This window comes from Carassius carassius, chromosome 5, assembly GCF_963082965.1.
Source record: "Carassius carassius chromosome 5, fCarCar2.1, whole genome shotgun sequence".
NCBI lineage: Eukaryota > Metazoa > Chordata > Actinopteri > Cypriniformes > Cyprinidae > Carassius > Carassius carassius.
In genome coordinates, this window is record NC_081759.1 from 4053122 (window position 1) to 4080259 (window position 27138).

The following is a 27138-nucleotide window of genomic DNA, read 5'->3' on the forward strand; positions in this document are numbered from 1 at the left end:
GTCAGTGCTCGCATCCGCTTCACTTGCGTCTTTTGACAGATTTCCAATGAAAGATGTGTGACACTAAGGGTTCGCATATCGCAAACAACGTTTTTCCCCGAAACACTGGATTCTGATTGTCTGGAGGTCTTAAAAAATCCAAACACACCTACGAAACAAAAGAAACTAATAAATAGTACAAATGTGATCAATGTTTCGCCCGCTCTTTCAGTTCTGGAAGTCCTGAATTCATTCAGTCAAATCATCCGCGCTGAATTCTTTGTAGTGTTTGCGTGATCTTTTGAAATATTGGGACGGGGTGGATATGTACAAACACCAGTGCAGTAAACTCTAAAGTAAAATCTCATCTGTGCATCTGGCGCTCTTAAAGTGTAAACAGCATTTCGTTTAGATCGTTCTTTGTAAACACGTACGTCCGTATTGTTCGGACCATCTGAAGCACTCCGGTTCACCTGTTTCACAGTCTGAAGATGTCTTTTGGTAAACTGCTCCTCTTCAGAAACACAGTCTGAGGTCCAAGGGCTTGTTTCAGTATTCCTCGTCCTCTTTAAGCATGTCTCTCTGTGCCTTATAGGAGGTGAGGTGAGGTGATGGGATAGCGGAGCTGACGGAGGTTATCAAGACTCCTCAGTGTCCACCGGGACAGGTTGTGATGGTTTATTCAGCACTGCTTCAGCTTCATCATACAACTGCAGACAGGAACAGCAAACGTCACAGACACAATAGTGCATAATAAAAATCTTCATAGCTTACATTAGATCTTAGCATTAAATACTGGAGGTCCCTAGTATGACTGAGAGTCTGTGAAAAGATGTAAAAGCTACACACTATAACTTTTCTGAGCAATATGAACTCCGAGTCCTTTCAGGAGAGAAGCCCTACCGGAATGAACTGCACATCCTGGAAGAGCTCTTGGATGAAGCGGCGTGAAGCCAGACGAAACATGCAGTTGGCAAGCAGGAAGGAGACCTCAGAGTACAGGCAGATGTCATCAAACGTGAACGGAAACTTCTCTTTTATCCTGCAGAGGGCAGTAGAGCCTTACACAGAGCTAAAACAAGCACAGAACACACACTCGCACAGAATTTCTCAGCTGTTTTCTCACGTGAGCAGTCCGGTTTCGTGTCCTTTGGTGCCGACTGAAGAGCTGAGGTTGATGACGAGTCGCAGAACCTCTTTCCTCAACAGAACTCTGCAGGCCGGGCCATCCTCAGATATCGCCTTGCCACCTATATGATACATACACATACATGCTTGCTTTTCCATCATGGACTTTTCATTGACCTCCATTGCTTTGATACTAAACTAGCTCCTAAACGTTTACATCTGGACACCATTTGGATTTTGGTTCTTACTTTACTTGTAAAGTTTACTTTTACTTTACATGCTAAAAAGTAGATGTATTTAATCCCTTTTATACAATTTGTTAATAAGCAGATGAGTGAAATGACTGTGAGGTCCCTGACATAATAGTTTCACATTTTTACTGATTAACTTATTTAAAAAAAACAATAACAGATACCATTCTGATAAATGTATGTTTATTATTATTATCATTATTACTATTACTTATTTTATTTATTTGTTTTGTTTTTTTATTTATTTGTTTGTTTTATTAATTTATTTCAATTTAATTATATACGTTTGGGTGGAAAAGTTGCAAATATTTTGTATTTTGTTTGGATAGTAGAAGAAAACAGAACTAAAAAAACTAAACATCTATCAGTTGTCTAGAGACAAAAACATGTCAAAAGAACTCATATTTAATCTGACACTACTAAAAATATATTGTTTAAAAAAATTGATACTGTTATTTTGTTTATCATCATCATCATTGTTGTTGTTGTTATTATTATTATATTTTAAATTTAATTATTACATATGCTGTGGTTGAAAAGTTCCTTTGGACAGAACAACAAAAATAAATACAAATAGAATTGGAAAAAATATATCAATTACCTAGATTAAAAAAATATACTTATTTAAATATTTAAGTTCTTTTATATATTAATTTTTTTTTTAAATATACTATTTTGATAAATATAATTTTTTAATTTTATTTTTATACATGTTAGGATGGGAATGTTATAATTGTGTTCCTGTAGCTCAATTGGTAGAGCGTTGCGCAAGGTTGGGGGTTCGATTCCCCGGGAACACATGATAGGTAAAAATTGATAGCCTGAATGCACTGTACAATTTAAGTGACTTACAATGTAAGTCGCATTGGATAAAAGCATCTGCTAAATGCATAAAAATGCATAATTGTTTTGTATCAGCCCAGTTCAATACAAACAGAATGTTTGGTAAAAAAAAAAGAAACACCTGAAAAGTTCACTCTATCCAGACTTTACTTCTTATTGAAGTAAAAGATTAACTTTGACACTATTGTAAATGTTTCATATATTGTACCGTACTGTATGTCCAATGATGTCCCAGTAAAACATAAACTTCCAGAAATTTTCAACACACTAAACAACTCCAGAATAAAAGGTTCTTACTCTCACCCAGGATGAGCTCTGAGCTGGGAGTGCTGCTGGTTGAACCCTGACTGACGGCTGCGTCGCTGCAGCCCGAGATCCCCGAGAACTTGGACTGGGTGACCACCTCCAGGTGATTGTGGGAAGGCTGGCTGTGCCACTGACAGAAACCATCAGACAGATCTGCCGGAGAGAGGAGTCGGGTATGAGGAACAAAAGGAGCTGAATGACTCATCTTTACACAAATCTGGGCTTTGAACCTACAACCTTTCCAGTTACAACCAGATTCCTCATAATCAGTGATTCCTTTCTGAATTTTTTTTGGTTTACAAAAAGTGATTTATGAAGCTGAAATTCACCTGTGCGTGTGTGTGCGTTGTTCAGGTGGCTGTGTGTGTGTGAGCCGAGGATGCTGATGGCGCTGCAGTAGAGGCAGTTGTGCTCGGTGTGCTCCTGTAGGCCTGTACTCTCATCGGCTCCCAGCAGGTGCTGCTGCTCCAACCGGCTGCTGTTTAACAGCTCTGTGATACTCATCTGCGGCTTCAGTAGAGGACCACCACACGGGTCTAAGAAACCCACAAGAAACATGCAGATTTGTTTCATATAATTATTCATTTACCTATCATTCTATACACAATTGGTTTGGTGTCTATAAGATTTTTAATAAGAAATAATACTTTTCTTCAGCAAGGACACATTCAGTTGATCTAAAGTGACAGTCAATAGCTTTATAATGTAACAATAGAACATTAGAAAGGTACTGAATTTTTTTCATTATTAAAATAGTCGTATTATTATTCCTACTACTAATAATAACAAATACAGAAATAATTGTTGTTGCAGCAAGCAGTCATACCATCAGATTCTCCAAAAAGAAACTTGGATGATTTTTCTCCAGCAGGGGGGCTTGTTCTCTTCTGGAAATATGATGTTTCTTTAATCTAAAAATAAAGTGAAAAGTTTTATGTAAACAAACATTTACACTATTACTTCCGTTAAAACAGTAATTTTTTTCAATAAAAATTGTTTTTGACATCTATATTTGACATTTTTTAATCACTAAAACTAGGCTCTCTGCTTTAATTCAAATCTATTAAAGTATTTGTATCATCTAACATGTGAAAATAACAAATAATAAAAAAGTCTAATCAGAAAAATGATGAACCCCATGCTTGTTTCTGCTAAATAAGTCACTCGATCAGAGTTATGCCCACAGTGAGATCAAAATAAATAAAAAAAGTTAAAATGACTGCAACTTCAAATGAACCAACAATAAAAATTGAATCAAATTCGCATTAGCCTCTATACACTCTACAGATGCATTACTACAAGTTCACATGGTGAAGACACAACAAATGTACCTGAAACATGTGGTTGATGTCCAGGGGCAGCGCCAGGCCGATGTAGTCTTCACTGCAGCCGAAGGTGGCGCTAGAGACCATGGAGCGCAGGGAAGAGGAGCGCTGCAGGGTGAAGTGATTGATCGGACTCAACAAGTCCTCCTTATCCAGAGACGCAAAACTCAGAGCTTTTAAAAACCTGAGAGGAGAGCGAACACAAGCACACCCACAGCAAAACGTTAGCTTTAATCCTACAAATCTTCTAGACTTTAATTTTTATTCGCACACAGACAAAAACTACATCTACAAGGTTTGTGGGTTTCCTAAAGGACTGTTTCCACAAGCATCTATTCTTAGAGGTCCATTAGTATCTAGTATGCCAGTGTTCTGTAGATTTGTCCTACTCTGTCAGATTTTGCTACCTCCAATTAAAACAGTGTGTAGTACAATTCAACAACGAAAAATGCTACCTGTAAAGTTAGAGTTTATTAAAGTCTACACCTACCCCAACCCTAAACCTAACCTTACAGTAATGCAGATACATTAAATATTGTTGTTCAGCATGAGAAAAAGGACGCAATATTGATGTGCGCATGCGCAGTAAACCCTGGTAGGAAAATCTGACGGGTATGATAAAATGTCAGGACACTGGTATCAAATTTTCCTGCTGCGATTAATTGCTCATGCTTTTATCACGGTATGTGGTATTATCACGATATTGAAATTTAGTTTTAAAAAAAGGGGTCATAATACAGTATAACAGGTTAAATAACTTTTTACTTAGAACAAAAATAACTGAACATTTAAATACAATAAAGCAATACAGAAAAATATAAAGTTACAAGTTTTCCACAGATTAAAGTGCAAAATACATCATTATTTAACCATTAACATTCACAATAAGCAATAGCTACATTGGCTACAGAAGTTATTCATCTTTGTTAAAAAATACAAGTCTTAGTTCAAGTTAGCTCATTAAATAACACAGCTCCAACTTCCGATTTTAACAACGTGTTATTAAATATTGGAATACCTAAGATTAATGAATGTTCAGAAAAATTTTTCATTGGCAGTTCAAGTTAATTAATGAAGCCCTAATGTAAAGTGTGAATAAACAAAGAATCAAAACACTTTCAAACAATATCTAGGGCATGTTGTAGTCCAGATTAAAAAAAAGTTAGAAAATAAATAGCCTTTTTAATCTAAATATTTTAGTATTTGGTGCTCTGATGGACACCATAGAATACACAAATCTGAATGGCTATTTAAATGATTTTAATACATTTTAGAAAGTAGCGAAGCTGCTTTATTTATGGGGTTTCCAGAGTAAAGACTGCATTTCCTGCAGTTTAGCGCCGTCTGCTGTCAGAGAGTGAATGTGCTTTCATTCAGCATGTCTTTCACTTGTTCCCCATGTGCTTCTCATGCGTGCTTATTTACATCAGACCGTGCACACGCGTCTTTCAAGCAGCATACAGTGGTGGTGTGCATTTTGACCAGTTGATGGGAAAGTTATTCTTAAAATGCATTCCAAATTCTGAATAATTTGTAATAATTATTGTAATATATAATAACTACTGTAATATACCTGCACATACAATTGTCAATTTGTATATTGTTATTCATTACCTACTTATTTGTATTTTTTATTCTTTTATTATGTGTTTTTTTTTCTGTTGCTGTCATTCTGTTGTCCTGTGGAAGCACGAAAACAAATTCCTTGTATGTGTAAACACACCTGGCAATAAAGCTCATTCTGATTCTGATTCATAGTATTTAGAAGTGCCCCCAATAACAATATCGTATATTGTGCATATTCGTTACGTTCGCATTACCGAATACCAGCACATGTCTAGTATCTAATCAATCAGCCATCATCAAATGTGAGTGAAAGATGGGGAAACTTTTCAGGGGAGAATGACCGTGGATCTGTAGTCGCAAGGGACGGGATGTTGCATACTCTACGGCGGGTCCAAGCTAATGAGAGGATCCTACTCTCTCTACCCACCATGGCACATGAGTTCTGGGCACTCTGTGGTGGGAGGTAAGCAGCCCAGAATACCTTTTCCCAGAACACCTGAGAACCAGCAAAAAACACCCCAATCTTCAATTGTACTTTCATATATGGGTCAATAAAATAAAAAAAAATAAAAAAAACCCTGTTAAGAAGTCATATTTCAACTCGACAAACATAAAATAATGAATTTGAAATAAAATACATTTAATAATACAAAAATACAGGTATCTTAAATTATAATATATAATAATTATAAATTTGGACCATTGCATTATCATGAAACATATTTTTATTAAAATATATATTGTCCTCCAAAATTCTTATTACATTAAAAAAAGTTTTAGTTGAGCCAAAAATGAAAATCAATCCATAAATTACCCAGCCTGAAGTCATCCTAGATGTATATGACTTTCTTCTTTCAGACGAATTCGGTTGGTGTTATTTAAAAAATTGTCTTTGATCTTTCAAGCCATTTGATGCAACTGTTGCACTCCATCGGTCCATGATAAGTTTAATAATAAGCTCATCCGTTGAAAAAAAAAAAAAAAGTGTCTCACACGGCTCCAGAGAGTGAACAAAGGCCTCCTGTAGTGAATCAATGCGTTTTTTTAAAGAAAAAAAAAATCCATATTCAAAACGTAATAATCACTTTAATCTAGCTTGTGCTCACAGTTGTACACAGAAGCAGCTCCGGGTGGATGATGTGTGAGGTCAGTGTTGCGCATGCCAATGTTTGTTAACAGGAGCATAGGAAGCAAAGTGTCCTTACTTTAGCAGAGGAAAACCAGTCTCCTCTTGGCTTATATAGAAATCCTCCACATTCTTCTTTACAAATACTCATTTTGTACTTCTAATTAGCGACCGTTGTTTTGTTTTGATCTCTCCGCTGCGTTTCCCCGTGCATCACTTCTGAGCGGCGCAAGCGCAATGCTGAACTCCATACGTCGTTCACGCGGAGCTGCTTCCATTTTACAAACTGTGAGTGCAAGCTGGATTAAAGTGATTATTACGTTTTGAATATGGATATTTTTCTTACAAAAACGCTACAGGAGGCCTTTGTTCACCCCTCTAAGCTGTGTGAGAATTTTTTTCAATGGATGAGCTTTTTATTAAGCTTCTCTTTGACAGATGGAGTGCAACACCCACTGAGTGGCATCAAACAGCTTGAAAGATCAAAGACAATTTTTAAAATAACTCCAACCAAATTCGTCTGAAAGAAGAAAGTCATATACACCGAGGATGACTTCAGGGAGAGTAATTTATGGCTTAATTTTAATTTTTGTCGGAACTAACCCCTTAAAGTGGCATATTTGTAATAAGACGTAAAAGTAGAAGTAAATGCAGTGTACCTGCGTGGCGTGAGCCGGGAGTCGAGGCTGCGTGTTTTCATGGTGATGGTGTCTGTAAACAGCACGTCTTTAGCAGGAGACGCCAGCGCTTCGCTGTGTGAAAGAGACGGGTGGATCCTCTGCTGCTGCAGGCGTTTCAGCGTGGCGTATCCCAGCGCGTCACGCTGGCTCGTGTAGATGTAGCTGCAGTCCACCAGGCTCTTGATGGTGGCCACAGAGGGCGACTTCAGCGACTGTGCCCTGCGTGGCAGCGTGTGCGCCGACCCGGGAAGAACCAGCGAGGTCGAATTAGACTTGGACAACAGGATGTGATTGTGGTTGGAATGAGGACTGAGCGAGTGTTGCATTTTCACAGTTTTGGCGCTGACCACAGTGTTGAGGCTGGCGCAGTCCGTGTCCATGGCGATGGAGGAGGCGGGCTCTCGGGAGGGGGAGGAGCTCATGGAGCTGATGCCACTGGTGGTCGTGTCTGTGTTAAAGCTATGACTGCGGCTCTTAAACGTGCCGCCGCCGGGCAGTACAGATGCACCGTCACAGGTCAAACGCTCCCTGCTGCTCCGCTCCCTCTGACCGTCACCTGGGGTCACGGCCTTGTGTTGACCTCTGCCTTCGGAATCAGAGCATCCCTCAGTGCCATACGGCTCTGCTAGTGCTTTAATACCCACAAACGAAGTCTCGAGGCTGACCGTTGGGCTGTGAGACATGCGACCACCATTATAAAAGACCTCGCCCTGCCCCGAGTGGCCTGGAGAGAAGCTCGAGGGCTCTGTTATGGTCCGGTTGCGCCGCATGAGCCGGAGCTCCTCAAATGATTTTCCCGCGTTTGTCGTGCCTTTAGTGTCACTGGGGCTCCGTGCCTTCTTACTGGGGAGAGACAGGGAGTTCAGGAAGCGGGTTCGGAGATGTGAAGGGGTCAGGATGGTGAAAGGGCTTCTGTCCTTTGAGGATTTTGTGTGTATACTGAGAGAAGAGTCCTCGTACATGTCCAAACCCTCACGGTCATCATCCATGAAATACAAACCTAAGTGAGACGTCAAATATTACAATGGATGTAAAATGAAAAACTACAGATTGCAATAATCACATAATCATACATTTTTGTGTACGTTTTTAACTAAAAAGGTGAAAATATTTAAAAATAAAATAAAACAAATATTAGATGAAAAAATTAACTAAATGAAATAAAAATTTTAGGTGGTATAATTAACTAAAGTATCAAAATAAATAAATAAATACAAATAAAAAAGCATATAACAATTACTAAACCTAAAATTTAAATTAACACTGAAAATATATATTTTTTTAAATTCAAATAGTACCAACAATTATACTGATTACAATCAGCAGAACAATTATCAATGAAATATGTACAAAAATATAAACCCTGCAAAAAAATAAGATTATATATATCTAAAATAACAGCTCTCTAGCTTGCTTCCAAATCAAGTTTATTTTGAAAATTATAGTATATCACAAATATTGTTGCCTCTTGGATAAATTGCCTTTGTTTCTCTTTTGCAAGTTGCTTTGAATAAAAGCATCTGCTAAATGTAAACATCCTTTAAACACGACCAATTTACTTTAAACAAGAAGTAAAAGCTAAAAATATTAACAACTTAAAAAGAGTTTTTTTGTTTGTTTGTTTATCTTACTCCATTGGCATATTTAGTGAATTTAGAGATGTGGTGCAAAATTACCAATATAATAAAAAGACGACGATATAATCTCTCTAAACAGTGATGCAACTACTATAACAGTAAATCCATTTAAGGATATTTAGATATTTTACTTGCAAACAAGAAGAAAAACAGATGAAGAAATATTTTCAATGTTGATATGTTTAGCATGTGCATGGACTCACTGGGCTGACTTTCACTCTCGCTGTTGTGGCGTGAGCTGGTGGACTCGGAGTTGAGGCTGAGTGTGCTGGGCACAGATGACAGTTCGCTGGGCAGCGGAGCGTCCACTTCATCAGGGACGACGGGCCACTGCTGCCTGCGACTGTGCCGAACCGAGTCCCATCCCAAAGCCTTCAGCACATCACTGCCCTGCCGCGTGCGGCTGATCACACCCAGCACATACACACACGTGCTGCACACACAGACCTGCTTGTTACTACTGGATATATGATGCAAGCTTATTTCAATCTGCACTACTGTCATTTTAGTGAGTGAGAGTAAAAAAAAAAAAAAAAGAAAAAAAAAGAGTAGTGCTGTCAAGCGATTAATCGCGATTAATCGCATCCAAAATAAAAGCTATTGTTCACATATTATGTGTGTGAGTACTGTGTGTATTTATTATGTAAATATAAATAGACACATACATGCATTTGTACATTTAATAAAAATGCGTAGTATGTATACAAAATATATTTTGGATGCGATTAAATCGCAAATCATCCATTTGAGATGCGACTATGTTTAAGAAATGTTTGGTTAAAAACTACAGTTCAAGAGTTTGAAGTTTGTGCAATGTTTGTTGAATGTTTCTGAAAGGTCTCCTATCCTCACCAAGGCTGCATGTAGTTTATTAAACATACAGTAAGAACACAGTAATGTTGTGAAATACTATTACGATTATATATTTTAAAATGTAATTTATTCCTGTGATACAAAGTTGAATTTTCAACATCATTACTCTTCAGTGTCACACGATCCTTCAGAAATCATTCTAATATGCTGATTTGCTGCTCAAGAAACATTTCTCAATATTATCAATGTTGAACAGTTGTGCCGATTAACATTTTTGTGTAAAATTATTCCCCTACATTATGTATGCATGTGTAATGTTCCCACAGATCCTGTCCGTGGACATTAAAGGTTGTAAATAACCAAATACGCATCTGTATTAGACAATCTTACCCACGTATGGACAGAACCTCACAGTGCTGAGCCAGACCAATAATATCTGGAATCACGTTCTCCTCCTGTAGGAGGTTCAGACCCCAGTTTGAGCTGCCAATGTTGCCCTGAAATATTGAAAATGATCGTAAACTTGCATAAAATGACAGCCGGGGATATTCAAGGATGCAAAAAACCATCACTGACCAGAGCCCAAAGCGCTGCCTTCAGCTGTTTAATGCCCTCCCATGTATCTAACACTGGAGAACGGACTGTGTAGCTAAGATCCGGGATAACACCCTAACAAACACACACAAATAACACATAAGTGCACAAAAACAACCAATGCTATAGAGCCACAGTAGGCAGTGCAGGTGTAACTGGGTACCTGAGCTTCCAGCAGCAGGCAGCCGGTTTTATCATGGACCAGCTGCCCATATAAATGCACAGGGAGAAACACATTTGGCCTCTGCAACCTACAAGATAAATGCTTTGATTAAAACAAGTATACATCATGTTTATAAGTAGCTTCATTTAGAAGCATTAGTGCTAAGACCTTTGGTTGCTGCGGCGGACGTAGTTGTCTCCGTCAACAGGTTTGCGGTATGTTGTGAGAGCTTCATTCAACTGCTCCTCAATCATGTCCACATACTTCAGATTATACCCCTGCAAAAACACACACGGCTCAATACACCTGCATTCAAGAGGAACCAACACAAACGCAGACGTAAAACCACAGGCTGAGAGAGAGAGAGAGAGAGAGAGTCAATGGATTAATGCTTTCACCTTCTGCCATTTATCCAGCTGTTTGCTGACATAGCCTCTTTCATTGAGATAAGAGAAGCCTTTTGGGATAGACAGGAACCTAGAGGAGAGCAGAGAGGCATTTAGCACATTATATTTATTCTTTTATTAGCTGACTTAGAGATGAGGAGTACAACCACTTAAAGTTTATATTATATATCTTCATATATGACTGTTCAATAACTTAATTAAAACAAAATTTAGTTTGAAATAAAATTCACATGAACTATTATCAAAATTTACCTTGAAAACACTAATGAAAAGCAGATCATTGTAGCACCAATAAAACCTTTGCTTATTACATATATAATGTTAATATTAATGTTGCATTAAAAATTGAAAGTAAATATGAAAATATAAGACAATGTATAATTTTATCAAATGCCAAAGAAATGAGATTTTTTTTTCTATTGGCATGCAGTATGAACAAGATACAATGACAATTCTATATAATTCTACATCACAATAACAAAATATACAGTATAATGAATGCATATAACAAAAGTTATTTTTGCTGGATATTCGAAATATCACACAGCCACATAGAAATACTTATTTTAGGTGGGGAATAATTTTGTGTGATGCAGTATAAAGTTTTAGTGTTGGCCAGAAATATAAAAACTAGCTCAGGTATTCCCAGGTATAACCTTTTTTTTTTTTCAGCTGAACTTCTTTGACCTGAAACATTTATTTGCTTCTCTGATGTTGGTTAATAGTCAAAAAAACTTTTTTTTATACCCATCTCATATTTTTACTAATATTTTTAAAAAAATATTTATTTTTATGATTTAATTGTAAGCTTTTTATCCACTCACAAACCCTATGCAGTTCTCTCACAATCTCCGGTCCGTGAAACTAGTTAAAAGGTTTCTTTTTAAGCGATACATTAATGTAGTAAACACACTTAAACTGAAAACCGAGACCTGTTTTACCTCAACAGCAGCAGAAGGCCCTTCTCTCCCAGGTGAGACAGAGCAGGTTTCATGTGGATCAGAGCATGCAGGTTGGCCTATAATGATCAAGCAGCCGAAATAAAGACATTAGAGTTCCTGTAAGAAACACATTAAACTGATACAAACCAATCAGCATTGTGGGTGATGTTTGTTTTTTGAAAGTACATGAACTAATGATCTGCATTGCATCATTGACTTCCTGTAGCGCTGATGCTGATTACCTTCTCTTCACAGGCTTCGTCCAGGATGTCCAGCGCCTCCATGGAGATGGTTTTGTTGTGGTCATGCAGCTGTGTGACAAGCAGCTCCATCCCCCAGTTACTGAAGAACTCAACATTAGCGCGCAGCAGCACACGCAGGTGTTTGGTGGCGTACAGACGGCAGTTCTGAAACCAGACAAACAGAACAAATCGCTAAATATATTCTAATATACAGTCAGAACAACTTGAAAATGTTTTACAATAATCTTAAATGGAAGGATATCACTGTTATCTAACATTTGACACATTTGTTTGTTTTAATAATAACCATTAATGAAATGAAGACTCATTTGCTCATAAGCAAAGCAAAACTTGGAATTAAATTGTTTTGTAACAGGAAAAACAGGGAGAAATCAAACTGTATATATAGATAGATAGGTTCGCTTCCCCGGGAACACATGATAGGTAAAAATAAGTCGCTTTGGATAAAAGCGATATATTTATATACAGTATAACCCATTTTCATTTGATTTTAGTTAAAGTTTTAGTCATTTCGTTAAGCATTTTATTTATTTTTTGTTTTTTTATTAAGTAACAAATATGTTTATGTTTTAGATTTAGCAAATTCTATGATGTTAACGTGATCTTACATCAGTGGACGCTGTGAGGATCTTGGACAGGATGACTCGTGCGAGTCCGTCTCGGCTGTAGTCCAGAGTGGAGACCGTTAGTCTCAGCAGGTTATCCTGGTTTTTCACCGAGCACAAGCTCAACAGACTACAGGAAACAAGTCAAACCAAACTCAGTTAATCACTTTGCTACTGTGGTACCTCAGTATTAACACGCCTGGAAAAAGAGACCTTTTTTTGTATTTTTTATGCATTTTATCAACCCTTTTCACATTCCCAAATTCATCACAGTAGGGTAACATTCTAAAGGTGTAATACATATTTAATTATTAATGCATTTATTTATATAAGTAAATCTTTCCATGACATCCTTCTTATAACTTTCCCAATAAATAGGAAAAAATATTAAGAGATTGATTACGTTGATCAGAAGACAGAAAGAACCGCCGTTGTTCTCTCAACCATTGCATTACAAACAGTCGTACAGCTACAGTTAACTACTATTCTGTAATTTAATGCCAGGGTTTTACATCACAAAGTTAAAAATGAAAATAGCTTTTCTAAAATGTACAATGTTAAAAGCTGTGGGAATCGTCAGAATGCGGATGGAATCGCAGAATCCGGCCATAAAAATGGATTTCACTGTATACCGCAGAGGATGTCAGTACACTTCAATCAAAATGCAATATAGAAAGTGTCTGTGAATATTAATTAACTATGAAGCCTGTATGTTCTGCATGTCTTTGTGAATGAATGGAACAGATACAAGGTTTCGAAAAAAAAAAAAAAAAAACGGAATCCAGAAAACCTGATTATTAATGTGTTGTTATCAGTTCTTTCTCATATAGCCAAAATAACAACGTTTCTTCAAACAAGGTGTTCTCACCACTGGAAAACACCACATTTCTCCAGCATTTTGACTCCAGCCGGATGTGCAGACAGAGTCCCCAGAAACAGGAAGTAGTGCTGACTGAGGGTGCTGAGGAGGCCGTTGCTATGGAGACTACGATCAGATTTAAGCCCAGAAGAGGATGTGAGCCACTGGACGATATCTTTCACAAGCTCCTCTAAATACGCCTGACCGTCCTACAGAAATGGAAGAACATGAACCAAGTTAACTGCTGCTGCGTCTCTTCTGGAGTAATTTAACAAAGGCTCAAAGGTCTTCAGTTCTCACTTCCTCCGAATCCAAGAGGAACTGGTTAAACTGGCAGCCCGCTACCGTCAGCTGTCTGGCTTTGGCGTGATCCAGCTCCAGAGCCAAGTACAGTTTACTGCTGGGCTTATAGAAATACAGCAACCTCCTTACAAACCTACAAACAAACAAACATACAGTAGAGATGCAGTCTGTGGTTAGAGCTTCTAGAAAATGTAGCACATGATGTTCATGACAGGTCACCACACGCTGCTCTTACTTGTGCATCTGCTCGTCCTTGTTGTTTCTGAGGTTCACATTTGGCCACTAGAAAGAAAAAAACACCACAGTAAAGATTTTTTTAATGCTGCTTTAAGAAGTCTCTTATGCTCACCAAGGCTGGTTTCAGTATCACATGAAATCATTTTAAAATGCTGATCTGCTGCTCAAGAAGCATTTATTATTTTCAATGTTGAAAACAGTTGGGCTGCTTAATATTTTTGGGGAAATCTTGATACATTTTCTATCCAAATATGGCAGGAAGAGTGAGTTGGGCCTGTTCCTGGTTTACCTTCAGTATAGTGATGATCAGAATCCAGTTCCAGTCCAGGTTCTGTTTGTGATTGAGGACCTGACTGTCCCTCAGGTTCATCATCAGCGCCTCTTCAGTGTCCTGCACCACACAAACAACTCAGAAACTTCTGCTGCCTCACATAGTATTACATTACCAGGTGAATTTAACAGAAACATATCACATACCAAATTCAGTACAAATCCAATGTAGTACAACAAATCTGCAAGCACTGTACAATCTAAATATCATGTTTTCTTACATTACAACAATCAGAGTTGAGTAAAGGATATGTGACAACTCAAAAAATCTTAATGTCTTAAATTAGGCAACATTTTCTTAAAGCAATATTTAATTTCTTATCTCTTTTCTCTGATTTTGGGGTGAAATGATCCATCTGGACATGTACTTGACAGGTGTTTTGAGATGCATGATATACGCAGTGTGTGTACCTTCATAATATAGATGTCCTTCTGTAGACGCTGGTGCTGCTCTCTCTTGTGAGTGGAGTTGGACGTCCTGCGCAGGATGTGATCCAGGTAAAGACTGTAAGGTTTGGGGCCACAACGTTTCTTTTCGTGGAAACGCTTCAGGTGGTTCACGGCTGCACTGGCACGCCTGGAAAACAAGATTTAAAGGCAAAAGAATGTATTGCCTGACATTGTTGGACACATGCTTTCGGACTATTGCCTCTTGACTGTTGCACTCACAGCCGTTTCTCCTGAGAGATGTCAAAGGAAGCAGCCATGTTGATCAGCGTGGGCAGACAGTGCAGATGATGACTGTGAGAGTGAGGAAGAATCGTATTGGCCTGCAAGAGAGAAGAACCATTTTTTAGTTAACCAGTTTTTAAGATCATTAAAGATTTTTGCAATAATACGCACAAATAAGCACATATCATAACAAATAAGCAAATTCCGACAACTATATTCTCAATATCTCAATGTGTCTAGATTTATTTACAATTTATATTTATCTTCTTATTTATGATGTAAAGTTTTTTCTAAGGAAGTTTTTTCCCATAAACTATTATTTTATTACTAACATTTCTAGTATAGCATTCATAATTCATTTTTAATTAGCTTTTCTATTTTTTGTTTTTTAATTTAAATTTTAGTTTTAGTAATTCTGTTATGTGCTTTTGTGAACTTTATAAGCTTTGATTAGATTTGTTTTTTATTTCTATTTAGCTTTATTTTATATCAGTTTTAGTCATTTTAGTTCTTTAGCTTTTGTAACTTAAATTTATTTTATTTATATTTAAAATATAAATTAAGATTTTTATTTTTCAACTGTCAAGTACTTAAAGCAATTAAAAAAAATAAATAATTCATTTAAGTTTTAGTTAACGGCACTGCAGACATAAGGAAAATAAAGTACATAAATTGCAGTAAAAAAAAAAAAGTTGTAAATCTGATTTTTATTTTATTATTTTAATTAAAGCTATTTTATATACCGTATTTTCCGGACTATAAGTCGCACTTTTTTTCATAGTTTGGCTGATTCTGCGACTTCTAGTCAGGTGCGACTTATTTATCAAAACTCATTTGACATGAACCAAGAGAAATGAACTAAGAGAAACATTCCCGTCTACAGCCGCGAGAGGGCGCTCTATGCTGTTCAGTGCTCCTGTAGCCTACCACTGAAGCACTGTGCAGCATAGAGCGCCCTCTCGCGGCTGTAGACGGTAATGTTTTCTCTTGGTTCTAAATAAATGCGATTTATAGTCCAGTCACAGTGCGACTTATATATGTTTTTTTTTTTCCTCATCATTGCATATTTTTGGACTGATGCGACTTATACTTAGGTGTAACTTATAGTCCGAAAAATATGGTAGCTTTAATAAAAGTAAAGCTAGATCTGTGCACAGTTTTATAAAAACACACTAAGCTGTCAAATAATCAAGTTCATGGCCTCATAATAAATATTTTTGAACTGTAAAAAGGTAATGAGCCCTGTTTACAGGTCTGAAGTAATGTAATACCATGTGCAGAAGTTCTCCAAGCAGTATGGTGGCTCTGACTGATATCTGCCCATCACTGCTGGTCACCACCTCCACTAAACCCTGAGCAACCAAAAACATTATCAATAAGAACATCACAGACCCCTTCCTTTAAAGGTAAAGCTAAGCAAGCATGTATCAAGTGATCATGTGATTGCACACCTCCAGTAGTCCACTGTTGATGAAGGCAGACAGCAGTAGTGCCAGGTAGTTGTCCATGAGGTCTGGTCTGGTAACAGACAGCACAAGAACATGAATGCAAGGTTTAACCCAGAATATTCCAGTATTGTAGCCAGGCGAGTCTCACCTAGATCGCGCCCGGTGAGGCAATATGACTTTGGCTTCTGCAGCTACAAACCCATCAGATAGTCTCCAGCCGTCCTGAAACTTGCTGGGGTCTGAACGGCACAAACATCAGCATGAAACACACGTCCCAGACAGAAAGAGCAACCAGAGTTTACAGATGCTCATCTACAGCAGTCAGTGAGGTGTTTCTGTTTAAATGAAATGTGTTCAGGAATCAAGGTGCTTCTTACCCACGCTGTGCAGGGCTTCCTCAAAATCTCCTGTCACTAAAGGAACAGGCAACCTGAAGATCTCATACATGACTTCTAGTAAGGCTTTCTGAAGATGCAAAAATAAAGAAATAGATCCAGTTTAAAACGGATTTATTTCTGTGAATCACTGGCAAACAATGCTTCCACACTTGTTCAATTCATCACTCTTTTAAATATTTAAAATAACTTTATAAATGTTTTAGTTAAAATAGATGTCTATAACAAGCCTCTTATGCTCACCAAGGCTGCATTTATTGGATCAAAAGTACAGTCAAACAGTAATATAGTGAAATATTATGACCATTTAAAATAACTTTTTTCTATTAGAATATATTTTAAAATGTGATTTATTTCTGCAATGCAAAGCTGAGTTTTCAGCATCTTTACTCCAGTCTTCAGTATCACATAATCATTCTAATATGCTGATTTGATGCTCAATAAGCATTTCTTATTATTATCAATGTTGAAAACCGCTTAATATTCAAATACATAATGTTTTACTGACAAACTTAAAAAAGGTATTTAAAACTCACCCTGACTTCCATGTTTGGTATACAGAGCAGGCCTATCAAAGACTGGACCCCTGAGTTCCCTGATTTACACAGGTTGATAATACCTGCAGGACAAAAGCAGAAGAGAGGGATGAAGAGCAGAAGTGGAGAGCGCTTCCCTTTTCTACTCTTTAGATAAAGATGCTGTAGATTTTATACCTGCCCACGAGCGGAAGGCTGCAATGATGGCCATTTTACTGGCTAAAAAACGAGCTTCTCTGTCCTCCCTATGGAACACAATGATTCATAAAAAAAAGTAACTGTCAGAAATGCACATAATTTCAATGCATTACATGTATATGAGGTAATGGCACAGAAACATCCACAAAAGCATGTATATATGTATGTGTGTGTGTTTGTGTGTGTATAAATATACAAATGCAACTCACTTGATTAGTGCCTCTGCTGTGTCAGGGCTGTGTCTGTAGTGAAAGTCTGTGTAAGGTGCAAGGATTTGCTGAAAAAATAAATAAAAGAAACAATAAAATAACATATTCCTCACTGCTGCGTGTGCATTTGGCTGTGTTAAATGCATAGCACAAATTCCAATTAGGGGTTTCCATATTTGACCACGTCATGCGATTTTCACTTTCACTTACTACTGTCAGACAATTTTTAAGTACATTTTTATTTTATAATGGGAAATAATGCAAGCCAAATATGAACAATGAACATGCACAAGCCACTGTGCCACCACATGCACACATGCATACCTCCAGTTCTACATCAGCGCGTATGTACTGGCGTGTGTGCGGGTGATTGAGCAGGTGCAGTATGGTGGTGATCAGAGCCTCGTTGATGCGGCTCAGCTGACAGTCGATGACGTTCTTCAGGATGGTGCTCAAACCTCCCCGCTGTGACACAATCTCAGGGTTCTTCAGTGCTGGAAAACACAACCATATCAAACCAATATTTACAATATAAATATATATATATATATGCCAAAATCCTATATCGTATAAAACAGTCAACAATAAATCAAAATTGAAATTCATTGACAAAATAAATAGACTATTTTGATAATGAACAAAATAATGTCCAATATTTAGCCAACACTCAGATACAACAAAATAAAATTGCATCCTCTTTGTGTGTCCAGAAAAACCTCATCCACAGAGCATTTGACAAAACATAGTGTCATTGACACAGGTTTATTTTAACTTTAAAAAATTCTGGAAATTAAAAATTAATTTGTACTAAACCATAAAACACAGAAATCCCCCCCCCCCCCAAAATAAAATAAAATAAAAATAAATAAATAAATAAATAAATATATATATATTTAATATTAACATAAAACTTACATTTATGCAAGTTCTTATAATGTTACATTTAACAACTTTAAAAATAAAATGACAAATCTTTCAAATAAAAATCTATTTTAGAATTTTGATAAATTTTAAAATTTTCAAACTTTTCAAAAAAAAAAAAAAAACTATTTTAGAATTGTTATAAAATTCTAACATTTTACAAAACATTGCCTTGAATATAAAACACTCCTATATCAATGTCATAGAATTGTCATTGAGAATCTGTAATCCATAAAATATTTTTAACCTGTTCTTTCAATAAGGTAAGCATTTTCATACATCACCTCAATGAGCAGCATGATTTGAGGCATGATACACACCAAACATTAAAACTTAAAACATTATCAATAAGAACCCTTAAAGGGTTAGTTCACCCAGATAGCAAAATTATGTAATTAATAACTTACCCTCATGTTGTTCCAAACCCGTGAGACCTCCGTTTATCTTTGGAACACAGTTTAAGATATTTTAGATTTAGTCCGAGAGCTCTCAGTCCCTCCATTGAAGCTGTGTGTACGGTATACTGTCCATGTCCAGAAAGGTAAGAAAAACATCATCAAAGTAGTCCATGTGACATCAGAGGGTCAGTTAGAATATTTTGAAGCATCGAAAATACATTTTGGTCCAAAAATAGCAAAAATGACAACTTTATTCAGCATTTTCTTCTCTTCCGTGTCTGTTGTGTGAGAGAGTTCAAAACTCTGGCTCGGCTCGGTGTTCATCTTCAGTTCTCTCTTCACAGCAGTTCAGTCAGTGTACTGTTTGAATGCATGCATTACTCCGGGATATTGGTTTGTTTGAACTCAGAAGGAGAATCAGCCACATTAAAAAAGTTAACAGCTTAAGTCATTTGTGGATTAATGCGTATTAGAGATGCGAACCGTTTAAAACGATTCAGTTCGATTTGGTGAACTGAATGATTCGTTCGCGAACCGGATATCCAGACTGCTTTGATTTGAACTCTCACACAACAGACACGGAAGAGAAGACGATGCTGAATAAAGTCAACGTTTTTGCTATTTTTGGACCAAAATGTATTTTCGATGCTTCAAAAAATTCTAACTGACCCTCTGATGTCACATGGACTACTTTGATGATGTTTTTCTTACCTTTCTGGACATGGACAGTAGACCGTACACACAGCTTCAATGGAGGGAATGAGAGCTCTCTGACTAAATATAAAATATCTTAAACTGTGTTCCAAAGATAAACGAAGGTCTTACGGGTTTGAAACAACATGAGGGTAAGTTATTAATTACATAATTTTGCTATCTGGGTGAACTAACCCTTTGAGTGTAAGCCATAATAATAGTGATGCTGGTTTCAACAAATGTGCCACTGCTGTAACTCACCAAGTTCACAAATGATGGCGATGCAGGCTCGAACCATGCGATCCCTCTCCTGCAGCCCGTCGTTCCCCACCGCGATCAGAGAGTTAGTTAAAGAGCTTGGAAAGAGCTGTGCGTTCACGGTTATCATCTGAATGAGGAAAATAACAGATTGAGCTAAAATTCACCCAACAACACAAATAACATACACAAGTTACGCACTGAGTGGAAGAGTGCTGTTAGAAGTTGTACCTTTCTGACCAGTCTGAGGGCTTGAGTTCTCTCCACCTCATTGCTCTGCTGAATGTCAATACACCTGAACACAAATCAACGCATGCAAGACCATTAACCTTCCCATCTTAGGCTTTCTGACCAAGACATGTCTCCCACCAGAGCACCTCAGTGTTTACCAATGGTAATTCACATTTTCATTTTACCTTGAAGACAAGCAAATTATTTCATAAATCTGAAAATATGATAAAAGATGACAAAAGACAGTAGTGCATCTACATTAGGGGTGTGCACGGATAGTCGAACATTCGAATATTTGTTGTGCTCTAATTATTCGATAAATAAAAATGATATTTGAATTTCGCAAAAAAAATAAAAGAAAATAAAAAGTTCACAATAAAACCTAATTTGGTCACTTTCTGTGATTCTCCACGGCATATTTGAAGATGCACGCAAGCAAAAAATAAATTAATGAATGAATAAGGGGCCGTTCACATATTGTGCCTAAAAACGCGTGGAAAACGCTAGTTGTGCCGCTTTCTCCTTCTTTCCAAAGAGCTCGGGCAGAAGCGCTCCTGAGGCGTCTGCCGTTGCTAAGCAACAATAACATACTCTCTCCATGAAGACGTGGAAATTTCAGCAAAGGATAAATGGATTTGCAGCACAAAAAATCGCTTTCAGTAGCTCTGCTACTAAATTTATTTCAAAATGGCAATCCATATACAGCTATGATCAGCTGTTCCCGTTGTTACGGGAAAGGATGAAGCTGAATGTTTAGTTCTTGTCAAATGACCTGCGGTGCGCTTGCGGCATTCTGAAAAGTTGAGATGTTTTAACTCGATGCGGTGTGGACGCGCCTGGAAAAAACGGGACCGCGTCGCACCCACTGATATATAGATCAGTGGTCGCACCGCGTCGCTTCCATTATGAGCGCGCATGCCGCGCGCCTACATTGGAAATAACGAACTTGAGCGCGCAAAAGACGCGATATGTGAATGGCCCCTAAGAACTGCGGTCTTCCACAGTACTTCTAATATGCCGTGGAGAATCACAGAAAGTGACCGAATTCAAGAACATTGTTGCGGCATCTCTCAAGCAACGAAAATAAACACCGCTAACTTGGAGAATGCAGTGAAAACTCCTCTTCTCGCGTCTGCCCTAGACCCTCGGCACAAGCATCTCAGGTTTCTCGATGAAAACATGAGAGAAGAAGTAAGAAAAAAAAAACTTTTTGGAACATTATCAGAACATTTTCCTTGATGCGAGTGGTGCAGTTGCAGCCACTGTCACCAACGATGAAGAGGATGCAATGCCAAAAAGCAAAAAAGATTTGCTGACAGTTTCAAAGTTAAGTTTAGGCTATGTTCTACAATAGCCTAATTGCTGCAGGCTGCTTTACGTTTTTTCTTTGTTCACTGTTTTTTTTTTTTTTTGCTTTTAATCTGTACTTTTGTTTGTTTCCACGCATTGTTAAAGGTTTTCAGCTACAAAACACGATGTGTAATGTTGAAGCTTATTGTGTGTAAGCTTGTTCAAAAATGACGGAAACAATAAATGTTGCTGAACAATAACGTCTGTCTTATTAAACTTAATTTAAATAAAAGAATATTCGAATGTGATATTTGCGGAAAACACCCATTCCTAATCTACATTATCACTTTGCGCACTTAAATCACTTTTATTTATATAGAGCCTTTTAACAGTGCAGCTTTCTAGTAATAAACAGGAAAATAACCGATTCAAAAGCTATGTTTCAATCCAAAGTTGTGAGTTTAACGTATGCACATACTGCATAAAACATTTCCAAATAAAGCACTGTTTCCATTCTAGGAGTCTAATGACAACAGAAACGCCACTTCCTGTTAAACTGGCACTTAATATTACTAAGAAAAGTAGGAGAAGCCACTAAATATAATAATGTTCATAGGTAATAAATGACTTGCACCTCAGACGGAGCAGACGAAACACAAATAAATGCAATCATTGCTTTTGGAAGTGGACGCCTGCTGTTTGAGATTGCAGTTAGTCAACTTATGCAGTCTCATCGAGCAAAGTCATATGACTATTTTAAAGCGCACAGAGGAATTTATCAGTAAATGTGTTTTCCATCTCCCTGTGGATGTCACAAAATTTCTCAATGATGAAACTAATATAAAGCAGCTCTACAAAAGTCAACACATTCAGCTCAATTCATCTGCAGTTTTGCTCTCAACTGATAGTGCCAGTAAGGGTGGTCAAGTCGATTTTAAACCTAATGGAAGCGGAAGACACGGAAGACACAAAACAGGTGTTTGAGCTCACCTGGAGATCAGGTAATCCACCTGCAGCTGAAGAACTTTCTGGAGGACGCTGCTGTCACGGATCAGAAACCGGAGTGCTCTCAAACCTGCAGCCCGAACCTCCTTCACCTCATTCAGCAACGCCACACGCAGACTAAAACAATCGAGAGAGAATGATACACACAAATCAGTCATCGGTGAGATTCCATGGTGTTTGTGATGACTTCTCAGAAGGCAGCTGCCTACCCTATGTAGTCCGCAACTAGCTCACACGGTTTTGGAACACAGCAAGAGAAAGTTCTACTTACCAAATAATGATTTCCTCATGTGTAAATCCTAGTTTCTCTGCACAGTGACTTACACTGTTCAGGAGCTGAGAGAGAAGGAGAAAGACACTCATCACAAATAATCTTACACCAAGTCATGAAGTTCATTAGACTGTTTATGGCGGTTAATGCACGAATATATAATCATGCTCACAGGATTTACTACTGTTCAAACGTTTGTGATACTTCTATTCAGCAAGGAGGAATTCTATTTCAAATAAAGTTTGTTCTTTTTCTATATCACAGTTTCCACAAAAATATTAAGCCAAAATATTTAGTTTCAAAATCAATAATGATAAAAAATATTTTTTGACCATCAAATCAGCATATTAGACGGTTTTCTGAAGGATCATGTGACACTGAAGACCGGAGTAATGATGCTGAAAATTCAGCTTTGCATCCCAGTAATAAATTGCATTTTAAAATACATTCACGAAGAAAACAGTTATTTTAATTTGCAAGAATACTGAATAATATTATTGTTTTTTACTCAAATAAGTGCAGTCCTTGTGAGTAAAGAAACTCCTTTCAGACACATTAAAAGAATGTTACCGAGCTTTATAAAACAATTAAAATAGAAATAATCTAATGTCTATAATAGCAGAAAATAAATACTAAAAATACTTTTTTCAGTAACATTAAGTGTCGTCATCCCACTAGAACATCTAGTTTCTAACATGTAAACAAATTTAGATTTCTTGCAGGAACTTTGTATTCACCAAACAACATCTAAAACAGGAAACATGCATTTAAAATTATACATTATTAAGTTAACAAATTCATTCTTTACATTCTCTCAAACCTGTTTCGAAAGTGAACAACGTTGCAAAACATCATTTGGTAATGATGAGCTGCATGAACTGAAGTGAGACAAACCCATCAACTATTGCACTAAGCTGACCTTACAGTGTAAAATGAGTCTCCTAAACATGTTTGTTTGTGTGTGTTACTGTGCAATGTAGTGACCTTGGCAGCCTGAGCATGCATATGTATGTGTTTATGATGATGTCAGAGCTCAGGCAGCCAGGAGGGGTCATGTGACCCTCAGTGAGGATTAGATCTCCTCTTTCTCAGCATCCTTAAAAGGCCACACACAGCATTCATGCACACACACAGCACTTGAGTTATTATTCTCCAAAGCGGAGAAAATCCCCCTTAAACACACACACACACACAAAACCTGCACACATACTTCTGCACTAGAAGTCTTAAATTTAACCTCAGTCCCACTGAGAAGAAACTCTCATACACAAAATATCTTGCTCAGAAAGAAACTGAAAGTGAGAGGAGTCGCCCACTAAGATAAACAACCTGTCAACACACACACACACACACACACACTGCCTGCTGCGCTGTTTACTATTTTACAGATCTGCTCACAAGACCAGGTCTTAAAAACATTGCATTATGATTTAAAAATAATTATCCCTCTATATAGCGCTTTTCACAAAACACATTGTTTCAAATTATGACATTAATGTTTACAAAATCTTAACATATTCAAGTTTTAAAGTTGTTTTTAGCAGATCAGAGCTGGGTGATAATTTAATTACATTTTTCAACAATGTCAGCAATCCTGCAGCTGAGATTTGCTATATATTAGTGCAAAATGCTTTATTTAAGTATAGTGTGTGTGTCTCAATGCTATTCTAGTTCTAAGATATCTAGTTTCCAGTTTATAGATATAAGTTACAAGCCAAAATAACAAAATTCTTTAAAGACTCTTTTGTTTTCTCTTTCTCCTTAGCCTGAATCTCCAATTCACTTTATCGTTTTGTCTATATTCTAAAGGTTTTTGCAGAAGATTTTGTTTATATAACATCTCAATCACAAAACCATTCAATATATGATTCTACCATGTTCACATTTACAATTCAGCATATGTTTTCCCTCAAAATCAATGCAAAATATATGAAGACATCTTCTGATTCCATGCAGACCTGGTCATGATCTTCTCTCATCACTATAATTATACACAAGCACGGCCCAGACCAGCTTCTGAACAACAACCAGCATAAATGGAAGTTATAGTACCTTAACAAAGTTGTTCAGGTGGCCAAGCTTCCTCATGTTGGAGACCCCGTGAAATTTGGCGATGTTCTGAAGGATCTCTCGCATGTTATCTGAGGGTTCTGTGGAAAGCAAAAACCTTAAATTAAAAGGTCTGGATCCAGGACAGGAAACATGCATTTTTTAATTTTATTAAAACCTCTTGAATTAAAATCACATTGTTTGGCGTATAACAACATAAACATAATAATGTATCTCCATATCCACTATGAAGCATCACTTTACCTGTGCAGAACTCAAATAAAACCTCTAGGGATCTTCCATGCAACTGATTTTTGCACATAAACTGTATTTTGGCCTAAATTCAGCAATTGCAATTAAACTTTTCCATTTCTCAAGAGAGAAGTCACACACACTAGCAAGGGGAGATTCATCAAGATCAGGCTCGTCAAAGACTTTTTGCATCTAACACCCACCAGCTTAGATGTATCAAAGTCTGAAACCTTAAAACACAGACTTAATAGGCAGCATGCAAAGACATGAAGGCATCGAGATGCTTTAATAAGCCAATGACTGTTTAATGATACAGTCTAACCGAGCTGAATGCACTGCAGCTATTCTGAAGACATGCAGATGTTTACTAGACAACTCAAATTGATGTGGCTGTGCACTACAGACCAAAACAACACCCAGATACCAAATTCTAGTGAGAAGCCTAGCTTAGACAGCATATCTGAGGCTTCACTCAGACGTAAATAATGCGGTCTGTTTAGGCAACCCATTAGGTTTTGAGACAGTCAACATCTCATCCAGTCCTATTCTCCTGTTTGCAGGCCAGATAAACAGATGGGAAATTACTAATGACCATTTCGTGGATTTAAGCTGAATTTAATCATTTCTTGGTTATTATTACAGAGAAGCATTATGAATGTGTTTCTTATGATCTCTATGGTGACTCTCACCTCGCGTAAGATCCAGCGGTACATTCTCCTCCCCGCTGTCATTCCGACCTGTCAAGCACAAAAAACGACACAATAAAGATACAGTGAGGCCTTATCCGCGCTCCAACGGATGCTACACACGCAGAGGGCTATAAACAGCGCCAGCTGCGCGTGGTAACGGGGTGTGGGTGCCGTTAACTTGCCTCTCATCCGTACACTCCGGATCGGACGGCCGCGGATGCTGACCGCCATGTTGGCAGGGACGTTCATCATCACAACACCCGGAACTCTCGTAACCTCTCGCGAGGTTTGAGCGTTGACTCACACTCACCCTCCGGTTATATTACATTTGTGAACAGTGACAAAGATGATTTTCAAGTTAATAACATCCTCGTTCTTGGAAGGTTTCATATGCACAAACCTAAGTACTTGAAATTCAAACCTAGTTTTTGACTTGAAATCCTAAACACTGAGTTTTCTAAATTATTGGTACGGTTTATTTTTTTATTTTTTTTTACTTTCTTTTGCACATGATCCTACTGTTATGCAAAGAGTGTTATTTCAATCGATGCTTATCAAACTTTGAAGCTTTTCTTCTTGTAATCTGTTAAAATGCTATTTTTTACATTGTAATAAAATATAGGCAACACACACACACATACACATTTTATGTAGAGAAATATTGTAAAAATGTAAAACATTAAATTATTACATAAAACACAAAGCACATAAACGATGGATCTATGTTTAATATATTCTGCACTTCTTTTTATACAGCTCACTTGTGGTGTAGGTATGCTAAAGCTAAAATGCAAAAACTCCAGGTGGCATTTAATAATGCGCTAAGAATTTTGCTTAAACATCCAAGGTGGACAAGTGCAAGCCGATTGTTTGTATCTAATAATGTACCTACTTTGCATGCTGTCTTAAGGAAGTGTATGTATAATTTCATATGTCGGTTGAATGATAAAAAAAATTGTATCATAATGGTCTTAAATGATGTTATATTAAGTGATACAAGGTATTTTTCCAGTTTGCGGAAGCATTGGAATGCAAGCTTGTATGTCTTTTAAATTCTGTGTGTGTATTTTCCTCTTCATTCTTTCTTCTTTTCATATGGACCATGAGTATGAAATAAAGAGTAATAATAATATATATATATATATATATATATATATATATATGTGTGTGTGTGTGTGTGTGTGTGTGTGTGTGTGTGTGTGTGTGTGTGTGTGTGATATATATATATATATATATATATATATATATATATATATATATATATATA

The 27138-nt window shown here is 37.2% G+C and overlaps 1 protein-coding gene across 1 annotated transcript; it reads right to left on the reverse strand.

Moving 5' to 3' along the window:
* Nucleotides 1–39: 39 nt before the first annotated feature.
* rictora (RPTOR independent companion of MTOR, complex 2 a) lies at nt 40–26156 on the reverse strand. The gene is made up of 38 exons (XM_059549496.1): nt 26054–26156; nt 25872–25919; nt 24934–25031; nt 22882–22946; nt 22596–22727; nt 20316–20379; nt 20088–20214; nt 18139–18308; nt 17815–17882; nt 17585–17652; nt 17408–17490; nt 16854–16941; nt 16625–16715; nt 16480–16546; nt 16300–16380; nt 15026–15126; nt 14768–14933; nt 14316–14417; nt 14025–14071; nt 13787–13922; nt 13496–13695; nt 12631–12757; nt 12002–12166; nt 11760–11836; nt 10810–10888; nt 10580–10689; nt 10412–10499; nt 10231–10323; nt 10045–10151; nt 9045–9274; nt 7184–8204; nt 3839–4016; nt 3334–3418; nt 2837–3043; nt 2505–2660; nt 1106–1229; nt 883–1021; nt 40–689 (listed from the first exon to the last, which is right to left on the reverse strand). The coding sequence occupies exons 1-38, from the start codon at nt 26121–26123 to the stop codon at nt 618–620; spliced, it is 5130 nt and encodes a 1709-aa protein (XP_059405479.1). The 5' UTR covers nt 26124–26156; the 3' UTR covers nt 40–617.
* Nucleotides 26157–27138: the final 982 nt, after the last annotated feature.

What these genes read in the sequence shown, in the direction of transcription:
- rictora (XM_059549496.1), bottom strand. Translation starts at nt 26,123, where the DNA reads ATGATGAACGTCCCTGCCAACATGGCGGTCAGCATCCGCGGCCGTCCG. An exon ending in TACCAAACATGGAAGTCAGG is followed by an intron (nt 16,942 to 17,407) that starts GTGAGTTTTAAA and finishes TTGCATCTTCAG; the next exon opens with AAAGCCTTACTAGAAGTCAT. An exon ending in TCCTCTTGGATTCGGAGGAA is followed by an intron (nt 13,696 to 13,786) that starts GTGAGAACTGAA and finishes CCATTTCTGTAG; the next exon opens with GACGGTCAGGCGTATTTAGA.